Source organism: Globicephala melas, chromosome 15, assembly GCF_963455315.2.
Source record: "Globicephala melas chromosome 15, mGloMel1.2, whole genome shotgun sequence".
Lineage (NCBI taxonomy): Eukaryota > Metazoa > Chordata > Mammalia > Artiodactyla > Delphinidae > Globicephala > Globicephala melas.
The window spans coordinates 62,348,852-62,361,404 of NC_083328.1; the positions used below are offsets into that span (position 1 = coordinate 62,348,852).

General features: G+C 39.0%; 1 protein-coding gene across 4 annotated transcripts in view; it reads right to left on the minus strand.

Annotated features, from left to right (window-relative positions):
* The window catches only part of PIGU (phosphatidylinositol glycan anchor biosynthesis class U), a 125,091-nt gene that overhangs the window by 89,050 nt on the left and 23,488 nt on the right, over positions 1 to 12,553 (minus strand). For all 4 annotated transcript variants that reach the window (XM_030830853.2, XM_060284725.1, XM_030830850.2 and 1 more), the window contains 2 exons: positions 5,811 to 5,920; positions 3,511 to 3,611 (listed from right to left, as the gene is read on the minus strand). In XM_030830853.2, coding sequence (XP_030686713.1) covers positions 3,511 to 3,611; positions 5,811 to 5,920 — 211 coding nt within the window. The remainder of the gene's footprint in view (positions 1 to 3,510; positions 3,612 to 5,810; positions 5,921 to 12,553) is intronic.

Below are 12,553 nucleotides of genomic sequence, written 5' to 3' on the forward strand. Positions count from 1 at the left end.
CACCCCATACAACTTCTGAGAGATCCAGCACCTTGAAGGTTATCAGATACTATGGCAGGTGGGGGTAAGTTACAGAGATGAGAATCAAGCTGAACGTTTGTATACAGACCAGACAGAACCCCAGGTCTCACCTCAACTATGTGCAGCCAGGTGACTATCCCTACATACCCCATCCTTCTAACATTCTTAAATAATAAGCAGACAGCCAAGGATCACCATAAATAAGAGAAAATCTACCCATATGAAAGACAGAGCCCAAGACAAACAGAAAAAAAAGGCAGGGTGGGGGGGAATCCAGGAAGACAAAGAGATTATGCTTAGAACAAATGGAAACTGAAAACAAAACCAAGAAAACTCAGAGAGATAAGAGAGGATATCATGGTGATAAAATAATAATGATGCTTCAAAGAAACAACTGGAGACCAAGAAAGAACTTAAATCAATAGAAAATAAAACACACAAATTAGATCAATCCAAAAAGTCCAATATCCAATAGACACCCCAAATGAGAGGACAGAGAAAACAGAGAGGAGAGAGAATTTGAAAAACAGTACTGGAATATCTTCTAGAACTAAAGGACACTAGTCTCTATTTTGAAAGGGCCTACCAAGTACCCAGTAATGAATGAAAAAAAGAACCAAGTAGACATAGCATCATGAAATTTCAAAATACTGAGGATAAAAAGAAGATCTTAAATCTTTCAAAGAAAAAATTAGGTTACGTATAATGGCTTCAAACTGTCCAACAGCAACCGGGATGCTAGAACACAGTGAAGCAATGCCTTCAAAATTCTGAAGGAAAATTTTTTCCAGTCTAGAATTCTATACCTTGCCCCAACTATTAATCTGGTGCTAAGTTAGAAAAACACATTTTTTCATGTGTGGAATGATTCAAAATACATATCTCACACACCCTTTCTTAGAAAACTACTAGAGGAAGTACTTTAGGAAAACCGAAGAAAAAAATCAGTAAACGAAAAAAGGAATCTAGGAAAGGGATACAATACAAGAGGATTATAAGGAAAAGTTCCACTATGACAGCTTTGCATCAAGACCAGACAACAACCAGGACAGACTGGTACAGGATGAAAGATGTGTGAGGCAGATCTCCAGAAAAATAATGGAACCAATAAACTATTTGATGTACTTAACATTTTTTTAAAAAACTACAGACCTACTTTGTTTTACTGTACTTTGCAGATATTGTGTTTTTTACAAATTGAAGGTCTGTGGCAACCCTGCATTAAGTAAGTCTATCAGAGCCATTTTTCCAACGGCATTTGCTCACTTTGTGTCTCTGTGTCATGTTCTGGTAATTCTTGCAATATTTCAAAATTTTTCATTATTATTATGTTTGTTACGGTGATCTGTGATCAGTGATCTTTGATGTTACTCTTTTAATTGTTTGGGGGCACCACATGCCCATAATATGGCAAACAACTGATAAGTGTTGTCTGTGTTCTGACTATTTCACCGACTAGCTGTTCCCCCACCTCTCTCCCTCTCCTCAGGCCTCCCTATTCCTTCCTAATATTAAAATTAGGCCAATTAATAACCATACAATGGCCTCTGAGTGTTCAAGTTAAAGGAAGTGTTGCATACTTCTCACTTTAAATCAAAAGCTAGAAATAGGGTTTCCCTGGTGGCACAGTAGTTAAGAATCTGCCTGCCAATGCAGGGGACACAGGTTTGAGCCCTGGTTCAGGAAGATCCCACATGCCGCGGAGCAACTAAGGCCATGTGCCACAACTACCGAGCCTGCGCTCTAGAGCCCACAAGCCACAACTACTGAAGTCCACGTGCCACAACTACTGAAGCCCGTGTGCCTAGAGCCCATGCTCTGCAACAAGAGAAGCCACTTCAATGAAAAGGCTGCACACCACAACTAGAGAAAGCCCACGCGCAGCAATGAAGACCCAATGCAGCCAAAAATAATAAATAAATAAAAGGAAAAAAAAAGCTAGAAATAATTAAGCTTAGTGAGGAAGGCATGTCGAAAGCTGGGATAGGATGAAAGCTAGGCCTCTTGCACCAAACAGTTAGCCAAGTGGTAATGCAAATGTAAAGTTCTTGAAGGAAATTAAAAGTGCTACTCCAGTGAACACATGAGTGATAAGAAAGCAAAACAGCCTTATTGCTGATATGGAGAAAGTCCAAGTGGTCTGGAGAGAAGACCAAACCTGCCACAACACTCCCTTAAGCCAAAGCCTCATCCAGAGTAAGGCCCTAACTTTCTTCAATTTTATGAAGGCTGAGAGAGGTGAGGAAGCTATAGAAGAAAAGTTTGAAGCTAGGAGAGATTAGTTCATGAGGTTCAAGGAGAGAAGCCTGTCTCCGGACCATAAAAGTGCAAGGTGAAGTCGCAAGGGCTGATGTAGAAGCTGCAGCAAGTTATCCAGAAGATCTACCTAAGACAATTAATGAAGGTGGCTACACTAAACAACAGATTTTCAATGTAGACGAAACAGCCTTATTTCAGAAGAAGATGCCATCTAGGACTTTCATAGCTAGAAAAGAGAAGTCAATGCCTGGCTTCAAAGCTTCAAAGGACGGGCTGATTCTCTTATTAGGGGCTAAATTTTTTAATTAATAAAGTATGTTTAAATTAAGCTATGTACATTTTTTTAGACATAATGCTATTGCATACTTAACAGAATATAGTATAGTGTAGACATAACTTTTATCTGTACTGGGAATCCAAAAAATTCGTGTGACTCACTTTATTGCAATATTTGCTTTATTGCTGTGATCTGGAACCAAACCCACAATATCTCTTAGGTATGCCTGTATTGTTAGGCACTTGAAAGATCTAGCAGAGCAAGTGAGGGGAAAAAAGTGATTGGTACAGAAAGATAAAGCAAAACAAAAACAAAAACAAGCAAAAACCCCACAATTACTAATCCCAGAAAAAATAAAAGGTTGTACAAGAAAGAAAAAACAACCATAGTTATTACTTTTCCCAGCAGTGAATAATACATATACTGTCATAAAATATAGGTACCAACTACTGATTTAATCAAAGCTGTGACATAACTTCTCTAGGAAAACCAGGTAGAAGGGAAGTGAAGATATTGGTAAAAGAAAGCTAAATCTTTATCTCCCATAATAAGAATACAATAGATAATGTCTAAAATTTATAATTCATGAAACAGCAATACGAGGTCTTATTTGGAAATATGGAAATAAATACTAGCAAAAAAATAAAGTAGTTCCATCAAAGAAGTTGAACTAGGGATGGGAAGAAAGGGGCAGAACACTGCTATTCTCATTGTAAGCCTTTTAGAAGTTTTTGTTTTTTGTTTAAACTATGTTAACAGTGACTCTCTGAGTGGCAGAATTTCAGGATGTTTTAATTAATTTTTTTCTCTTGGCTTATCTAAATTTTCTATAAAATTACTTGTGTAATTTAAAAAAATGTTTTTAAGTGTTTTTTTTTTTTTTTTTTAATCCACAGCATAAGTGTTACAAAAGCCTGCACAAATTAGGGACTGAACTTCCTTTGGGGCCTTACCTTTTATCGTGGTCAAAATGAAGAAAGCAATGAGGGTGTTGTTGATGGCGCAGGTAGACTTGGCAACACAAGACAAGACCGTGTAGGGATTTAAGAGATAGCTGGGGAAAAACACACATATTTGGCATTAGTAATCCTGGTCAAAGGACCAGGGAGTCCTGGCCACCATAGCCAGGAAGTTCAAGAGGTTTACTAAAACCATACTCAAGGGAAGGCAACTTCTTAGAAATAAGTTTTCCTAAGTAAAAGAGGATGGAGTGGGGTGGTGGCCAGTGAGTAAAAGGCACTGAACATTCACTGCCTATTCTGTGCTATGTGTTATATGGAAAACCATCATATTTCATCATCACGGATCCTGTAAACCAGCAATAACATCATTCCCATTTTGCAGGTGAGGAAACTGAGACTCAGTGGTTAAGTAGCCTAAGGTTTTACAAGCTAATAAATACATTCAAAATCAGGTCTTTCTGGCAATAAACCTATATTTTTCATTACTTCAGGTTTCAAAAGTGATAAAAATTCTACCAATTCCCACAGAGCCCTATATTTTAGGAATGGCTACAGTTATCTCTGAAAACCAGGAAAGTACTGTTTCCTCAATCAGGTTCCTAAGCTCTGACATAGGCTACCCCATTCAAGAGGTGAGAGCAGCTTAAGTTTAGTTCTCTTGGCAGCCAAGCTATATCCACCAAGCCAGACCCAAAGGACAGAATAAGTATCTGCTGAATTCAGTAAGCTAGTGGCCATTGAACTTCACAGGACAACCTGAACTTTCACTGGGAGGGAATTAAACTGAAACAGTCTTTTCCTGAGGTGGGAAGGAATGGACTGAAAAAATAAATTTGAAATGCTGAATAGGGAAATCTTATACAGTCATAACTGTGTTTTTATTTATTTTTACCCTGCTTCCACAAAAGATTTGAGGCAGCTCAAATGAGAACAGATAATAAAAAGTGAGAGCAAAATTAAAATACAAATAAAGAATCAAGACCAGGGAAAGCATAAATAAAAGGAAAAAGTAAAGGCTAGGGAAAGAAGAACAAATGGGTCTTCTACAACACTGTAGTAATCAGCTTTAAATCTGGCTCTGAGTTTCCTGGCAGACAAAGTGAAAAGGGAGACCAGTTACATAATTCTGATTATCAGATAGGAAGAAACATACCAGTGTCTCAGGGAGAGATTATAATTATTATGCGCAAATAAAGACCTTAAATCCAATACCTCTCAGAGCTGTAAGATTAGCAGTTCTAAAGCTAAAGGCCCAGAAATTGTTGATTTTTTTTTTCAGCAATTAGATAGGCTTGTTCTACAACCTTTAAAGAAATGGCTGCTGCTATTACAAAACTACCCTGGAGACATAGGAGTCCATAAGGGATTCATAATGTTGCCAAACCTCTAGTTCTACTAGGTAGTTTCCACCAATATTTCTAAAATACATAGATATGAACCGATACCTCAAATGTGTTTGGTGGGAGGAGAAAAAAAGCCATTTCTAAATAGCAGGTGATGTTCAAGAAGCAGCTACGCAGCCACCTATCTGGAATACTGAATAGAAGAGTCACACACAAGGCAAAGGGTTGAACAAACTGTCCTCATAAGGCCCCTTCTAAATGTGAAGCTCTAAGGTCATGTTTTTCCATGAGGAAACTTGTCTGCCTTGTTTTACTGTGTATCCTTAGGAACTAGTATATTATTAACATTTACTATTAGTTGACTGAATAATTATTCCCATTTGCCTATCTCAGGAATATAAACAGGAATAACCTGAAAGAATTAAAGTTATAGGCAGCACTGGTACTCCTAAAGAATTCTTTCATAGAGTCTCAGTAAGTTCCACTCTCTCATACTGGTCATCCAGCTGGGATGGGTCTGTTTGGTACTTTACTTCAGTTTTCTGAACTACAAATGGGGGACTAAATTGTATGTGAAACATAGGAGTTGCTTGAAATAACTGCTGCATAAAGATCAGAATTTTATGCAATCCATATATCACAATTGGAAAACCTTTTTTTTTTAGAAACACTGGTTACAAGGAGGCTGGAGCCAGATCAGCATCGAGTGAAAAAGCATTTGTGAAGGGTCGATTGTGCATGTGCTTGTGTGAGGCTTTGTCCCAACAGAGACAGGATGGCTCTGTCTCTTTTCCTGGCCAGAACCCCAGTTGTGCAACAGAAATATAGCAAATACTTGATGACTAAGACTGCAAATCTCCAAAAATACAACAAACAACATGAGAAAGTCTCATCAGATTTTCCTCACATTCATTGGCACTGAGCCCTGTTTTGTCAGAGAATACTTACAAGAGGGCCACTTTCAGAGGGATGTAACGCATTTCCATAGGGGTTCGGATGAGTTCGGCCACATCTGGGGCATACTGGTCTAGTTCTAGGAGGAGTTTCTGCTTTTTAAACTGGAAAAAAATGACAAAACACATGAAACAAATAACTTCCCATTGCTTTTAGGATGAAGACAAAAGTTCTTCCATGGCCCACATGGCCTGTCTGACCTGGCCCTACCTCTCCAGGGTCATTTCACGCTCGCTCCCCACACCTCTCACTTTCTGGGTTCAAGCACCATGAACATGCCACTGCCCTCCTGCTCCCAGTTCTTTGCATTTAACCTAGAACAAACAACCTCTTCTTCTCTTTCCCTAGTTAACTCCCACATAAGCTTTAGATCTTAGTTAAATTGTCACTTCCTCAGGAAGGCACACTCACTGCCCTGACTGTAAAAATCTCATAACACTGTTCACAGTTAGAACTTTTTTATTTATTTATGTGACTATCTTTCTCCTTCACTATACTATAAGTTCCATGAGGGCAGAGACCATGTTTATTTGCGAATACCTGGCACAGTGAGCAAACAATAAATATCTGTTGAATGGCTAAATGAATGACTGAATGGCAAAGCAGCTTTTAGTCATTTTTAAGAGTTATCATCAGCGGCCTAAGGATTCCAAAGTTCCATCAAAGCGAAATATTTTCACGCAAAGTGAAACGATCCCCTGAATGTCACAGTGTCCTGGGTTTTCTTCTGAGCGCTCCTGTTTCAAGTTTTTGACTTTCACAGAGGAAGTGGGAAATGACCATGATGAAGAGAAGGAGGAGGAAGGCTGGGTGTGGCTGGGCAGCCGGATAGTTTACAGGGAGTGAGATGGGGGTGGAAAGCTCTTGCCTTCCCCTGTGCGTGTCCCAACAAGCTCATGGGTGTGTTCCAGATTGAAAGAAAGTTAGGCAACCCTATAAGCAAACATGGGTCACACTACAGATAGAAAAAGCCTCTGAACCCCAAATGGGTAGCCCTGCTGATTTAATGATCTTAGATAGTATAAAATCAATGCCACAACCTATTATAAAACAGAGTAATTCAGAGAAGCCAAAGTAGTGTGTGATTAAAGATTTAAGGATGAAAACACAGATGGCAACAGAATACTGCATTACACCATTTACATAAAGTTAAAAGCATGCAAAATAACACTATATGTTACTTAGGTATATTTACAAATGCACAAAAAATTAAGGCCATGTGTGGGAACGATAAACACTAAATTCAGAACAGTGGTAACTAGAGAGAAGGAGTAAGGAGACGAAAGTATCAGAGAGAGGCAACTCTATGTAAAGTATTTTATTTTTTAAGCTGAAATAGGTTCACAGTATGTATTATTCTTTATATATTTTTGCATGTCTTAGATATTTTGGATATTTAAATTTTTAAACTAAAAAAAAATTTTTAAGAGCCATCTTTCAGTTCAAAAGAAAATCCCAGGATAATCATAGAAATACAGGTAACCACAGATTTCTTGCAGAGGTTTAGGTAGAGGCTTAATCAAAAAACCTGAACAGGGCTTCCCTGGTGGCGCAGTAGTTGAGAGTCCTCCTGCCGATGCAGGGGACACGGGTTCGTGCCCCGGTCCGGGAAGATCCCACATGCCGCAGAGCAGCTGGGCCCATGAGCCATGGCCGCTGAGCCTGCGCGTCCGGAGCCTGTGCTCCGCAATGGGAGAGGTCACAACAGTGAGAGGCCCGCGTACCGCAAAAAAAAAAAACCTGAACAAACTTCAAAAACCTCCCTTTGATCATCTCTGGGAGTCCAAGTTAAACGGTGGGAATTATCATCAGTAAGATTTATGCTGCCATTCACAGCTGGGGTTATTTAATTAAAAGGGAAAAATATAAACTAAGGTGTTTTTATCAGAGAGAAGGGGGCTGGCTTAGCAAACAAAGCAGTCAATGAGGACAGCTGCAGCAGTGGTGGAAGGATGGAGGCCCCACTAGCTAAGGGTTCTAGAGTTCTACTGCAAAAAGAAGGCCACCTGGAGGGTGTGAGAGCCACAAAGAAGGCTGTTAAAAGGAAACAGGGAGTTCACCCAGTAGCAGCCAGAGAGACAGATGGGAATACAGGCCCATTCCCCAGGCTGGAAGCCAGCCAGCAGGACTACAGTAAGAGATGCAGGCAGTTAAACAGGGATGTGTAGGCCCTGGGCAAAGGTGACACTGTGCCAACAAGGAAAGAAAACTTCCTTGTAACCCCAATCTTCCAAAATACTTTAAAACAGAAAGATTTTATGAAAGGAGAGTCTCCACGAGAGAAGGGCAGTCAGGTCAGCAGTCCCCAGATTCGATGCTACCTTTCTTTTTGTCTCCCCCAATCTCACCAGCACAGGTACCATTATGCCTGGCCTTAGAACTCAATATTGACTCAGATCCCCTAAGCACAGACAAAATCCCTTTAAAACATCCCCATGCATCCAGTTAGAGACAGGAAAGTGGCTAAAAATCTAAGGAAAATTAAACACACACACACCAAGAAAATATTAGAAGTATAAAAATAAATGAGGGGCGTCCCTGGTGGTGCAGTGGTTAAGAATCCGCCTGCCAGTGCTGGTGACACGGGTTCGAGCCCTGGTCTGGGAAGATTCCACATGCCCACAGAGCAATTAAGCCCGTGCGCCACAACTACTGAGCCTGCACTCTATAGAGCCCGCGAGCCACAACTACTGAAGCCTGCACGGCACAACTACTGAAGCCCGCGAGCCTAGAGCCCATGCTCCGCAACAAGGGGATCCACCACAATGAAAAGCCCGCGCATCGCAACGAAGAGTAGCCCCCGCTCGCCGCAACTAGAGAAAGCCCATCCACAGCAATGAAGACCCAACACAGCCAAAAATAAATAAATAAATAAATAAGGTTAAAGAGTACAATTTAAAATCCAAAGATAGGTATATTTCTAGGTATATTCAGAAGCCTCAACAACAATGAGATTTAAAGCAGGAGAGGTTAAAAGTGACCTAAAAAGTAATTACCTGAATGTGTTACCTTTGTAATCATTAATCAGCTTTTCCATATGTATGTTATATTTTAGCAGAAATTTCTGAATTAAAAAAAATTTCCAGGGTGGAGTTTTCCTTCCCTTTTACCCACTACCCCATGCAGCCATTTCCCTGTCCCTTGAAAGGTTGATTTTTGCAAGGACATAATTCCCCTACTCCAAATAAAGAGATTCTTCTAATCACTGAAGCTGTGTCTACACCCCTTTGCATCCCCAAAACCTATAGGGGGGGTGAATATTCCACCCCCACTGTATCTCCAACTGTTAGCCTCAGCACATTCCAAATTCAGGAACCTATCCTCCAAATTCACAACCCTCTAAGCATAGTAGGGGATACAGGTTTTTATCACTCCCTATCAAACCACCTGTAGCTTTCTAACATGAATTCTGAGTTCCAAATAAGCGCAGTCTCAGCAAAGGACAGACTAGACCAACATTGCTTCTGTCAAGTGAGGCAGATGTAAAATGTCATGAGAATCAACTGGTCACAATCAATCAGCATTCATATTCCACATGCTCAAGTTGGAGATTCGGGTGGGGCTGGAGTCTTCCATCTCTGCACCATAGTTTACCAGGATGCATTTGGGTGCAGACACAGCTTCATTACCAGGGATAAAAAATCTCAAATTCTAGCAAGACTAAAATACTTCCAGACTATATGATATGGGCCCATTCTGACAAACTGGGAAAGATTTGGGGGAAGATGTGCTAATATTCTATCCAAGTCAACAGTAGTATGTTAGTATCATCAAAGTCTGCCATTTAGAATGAGTTAATTTTTGACACAGGGTAAATGAAACTCTTATTCTAACCAAGAAACGTAATGTTCTAGTAGGCTGAATTCTGAGGATGGAGAAGCAAAACTATTCCAAATTTTTATTTGGTGATAAAGTTTTATCTTGGTGATAACAGATAGCATACCCTGCCTTGGTGTGCTCAAAACCAGGGTATTGACAATAGCTCATTCAGTTTTCTCTCTCCCTCTTTAAATCACACAAAGAAAAAAAAAGAGATCTCTATATGTTTCCATATAAAGTCAGAAATAACTAAGAAATGAATTAAAATTACTGACGCACTAAATTAAAAGTATGTCTTCTATTGACACTGAAGCTGACTTTGTTAAGAAACTCACTGAAACCTAGTTTCATTATTTCCCCATAAGCTTCTCCTCCCCTTAAAAATGGTTTTAATTGGAGTATATGACAGCTGATCAGTAAAAAAAAAAAAAAAAAGGAATGCATATGATGGTAGCATCTCTAATCAACTTTCATTAAAACACATTTCAGAAAAAAACCCCCAACACATTTCAGTTTTATATTTTCTTTGAAAAGATCTGATTGTGTTCTTAGATGAAAGCCACCAAACCTCCCTTAGATATTCACATATATCCCATATATACATGCTATTTTTTTCTCCAGTGTTTTATATTTAAAACTTTCAAACTACAGAAAAGTTGAAAGAATAATTCAATAAAACACGTAGATCCACCAACTGTTAACATTTTGCCACATTTTCTTTATCTCTACACACACACACACAGACAAAAGCACACACGGGAACCATTTTTCTTCCAGAACCATTTGAAAGTAAGTTGTAAACATCATGACCCTTCACCCCCTAAATTTTTTTTAATAGATTTTTTTTTATAAAACTTTTATTTGTTCTGGACTTAAATCCAGAATATATAAAGAAAACTTAAAACTCACTAATAAAAAGATAATAAGCCAATAAAAATGGGAAACAAGTTGATCAGACTCTTTACAAAAGAAAACATATAAATGGCAAATAAACAAATGAAAATATGCTCAACATCATTAGTCACTAGGGAAGAGCAAATTAAAACCACAAGGAGATACCACCAGTGACATGCCCACTAGGATGCTGAAAGTAAAAGTACCAAGCACACTATGATAGGCAGACTAGTGGCCTCCAAAGATGTCCATTCTAATCACTGAAACATGTGAATCAATCCATCTTGTTGTAACAGTCCCCAAATAAGTCTTCATTATTGTTCTTTTACTCAGTAAATGCTTGTCCTTCCTTCCACTTATTTCCTTCTTAGACACATTTTTTGATCATTCTTTTAATGAAGGTCTGCGAATGGCAAATTCTCTACATTATTTTTTCTATCTTAAAATCAGAAAGATGATTTTAATCTTATTTCTCAATAAAATAATAACATACATTTGTAAAGCAAACAATTTTAAGAATATTTCTCTAAAGGCTTTCTGGAATTCCTAAAGGAAATTTATCTATTTTAGAAAGAAAATTCCAAGGAATTATGGAAAACAACATAAAATTATCAAGTAGCCCCCTCCCCCTACAACACACAGTAATCATTCTGGTACAAAGCACTTTTTTTTTTTTTTTATACAGCAGGTTCTTATTAGTCATCAATTTTATACACATCAGTGAATACATGTCAATCCCAATCGCCCAATTCTCATAGATGAGATAAAGAGGGTGTTTTTAAATTAATTAATTAATTAATTTTTGGCTGCTTGGGTCTTTGTTGCTGCACGCGGGGCTTTCTCTAGTTGCGGCGAGCGGGAGCTACTCTTTGTTGCGGTGCGCAGGCTTCTCATTGCGGTGGCTCCTCCTGCTGTGGAGCACGGGTTCAAGGCACAGTAGTTGTGGCTCGCGGGCTCTAGAGCACAGGCTCAGTAATTGTGGCACACGGGCTTAGTTGCTACGTGGCATGTGGGATCTTCTCGGAACAGGTATCAAACCCATGGACCCTGCATCGGCAGGTGGATTCTTAACCACTGCGCCACCAGGGAAGTCCCACCCCTAAATATTTGAGCAGGTAACTTCAAAGAACAAAGACTGGAGTTTACATACACGAACTACCTTGGGAGAAGAAAATAACCACTACTATTTTATTTCTGAATTCCTCTGCTTATAAATCTCATGCCCAGTTATTTCATCTCTGGCCTTCTAGGGAATCCTGTTAAAGCATTTTACATCAGCCCTAAAATTTTCCTTTCTTTTCTTTTCCAGCTTTCTTGACATATAATTGACATATAACATTGTATATGTTTAAGGTACACATGATGATTGGACATATTATATACATATATTGCAAAATATTACAATAAGGTTAGTTAAAACACCTATCACCTCACATAACTATGTGTGTGTGTGTGTGTGTGTGGTGAGAGTATTTGAGGTCTACTCTCTTAGCAACTTTCAAGTATACAATACGATATTGTTAACTAGAGTTACTATGCTGCACAGTAGATCCCTGGAACTTAATCATCTTACAACTGGAAGTTAGTACCTTTGACCAACATCTCCCCGTTTACCCCACCCCCCAGCCCCTGGCAACCATCAAGCTACTCTCTATTCCTATGAGTTTGACTTTTTTAGATTCCACATATAAGTGAGATCATACGGTATTTGTCTTTCTCTGTCTGACTTATTTTACTTAGCAAAATGTCCTCAAGGTTCACCCATGTTGTCACAAATGCTCCATTAGCTTAAGATGTATACTCCCTGGTCTTAGTGATGTTAAGTCTCTAATATGCAGTTCTTAATCCCTTAAGGGGGGTAATCAAGGACTCCTTGAGCACTGATAGCAACTATGGACTTTCTTCTTGGAAAAAATGATATAAGCACATACACACACAATTTTTCATACCATTTCAAGGGCTTTATAGACCCGTTAAGCCTATAAATGGACCCCAAATTAAGAACCCTCAGTCCAGATATTTTA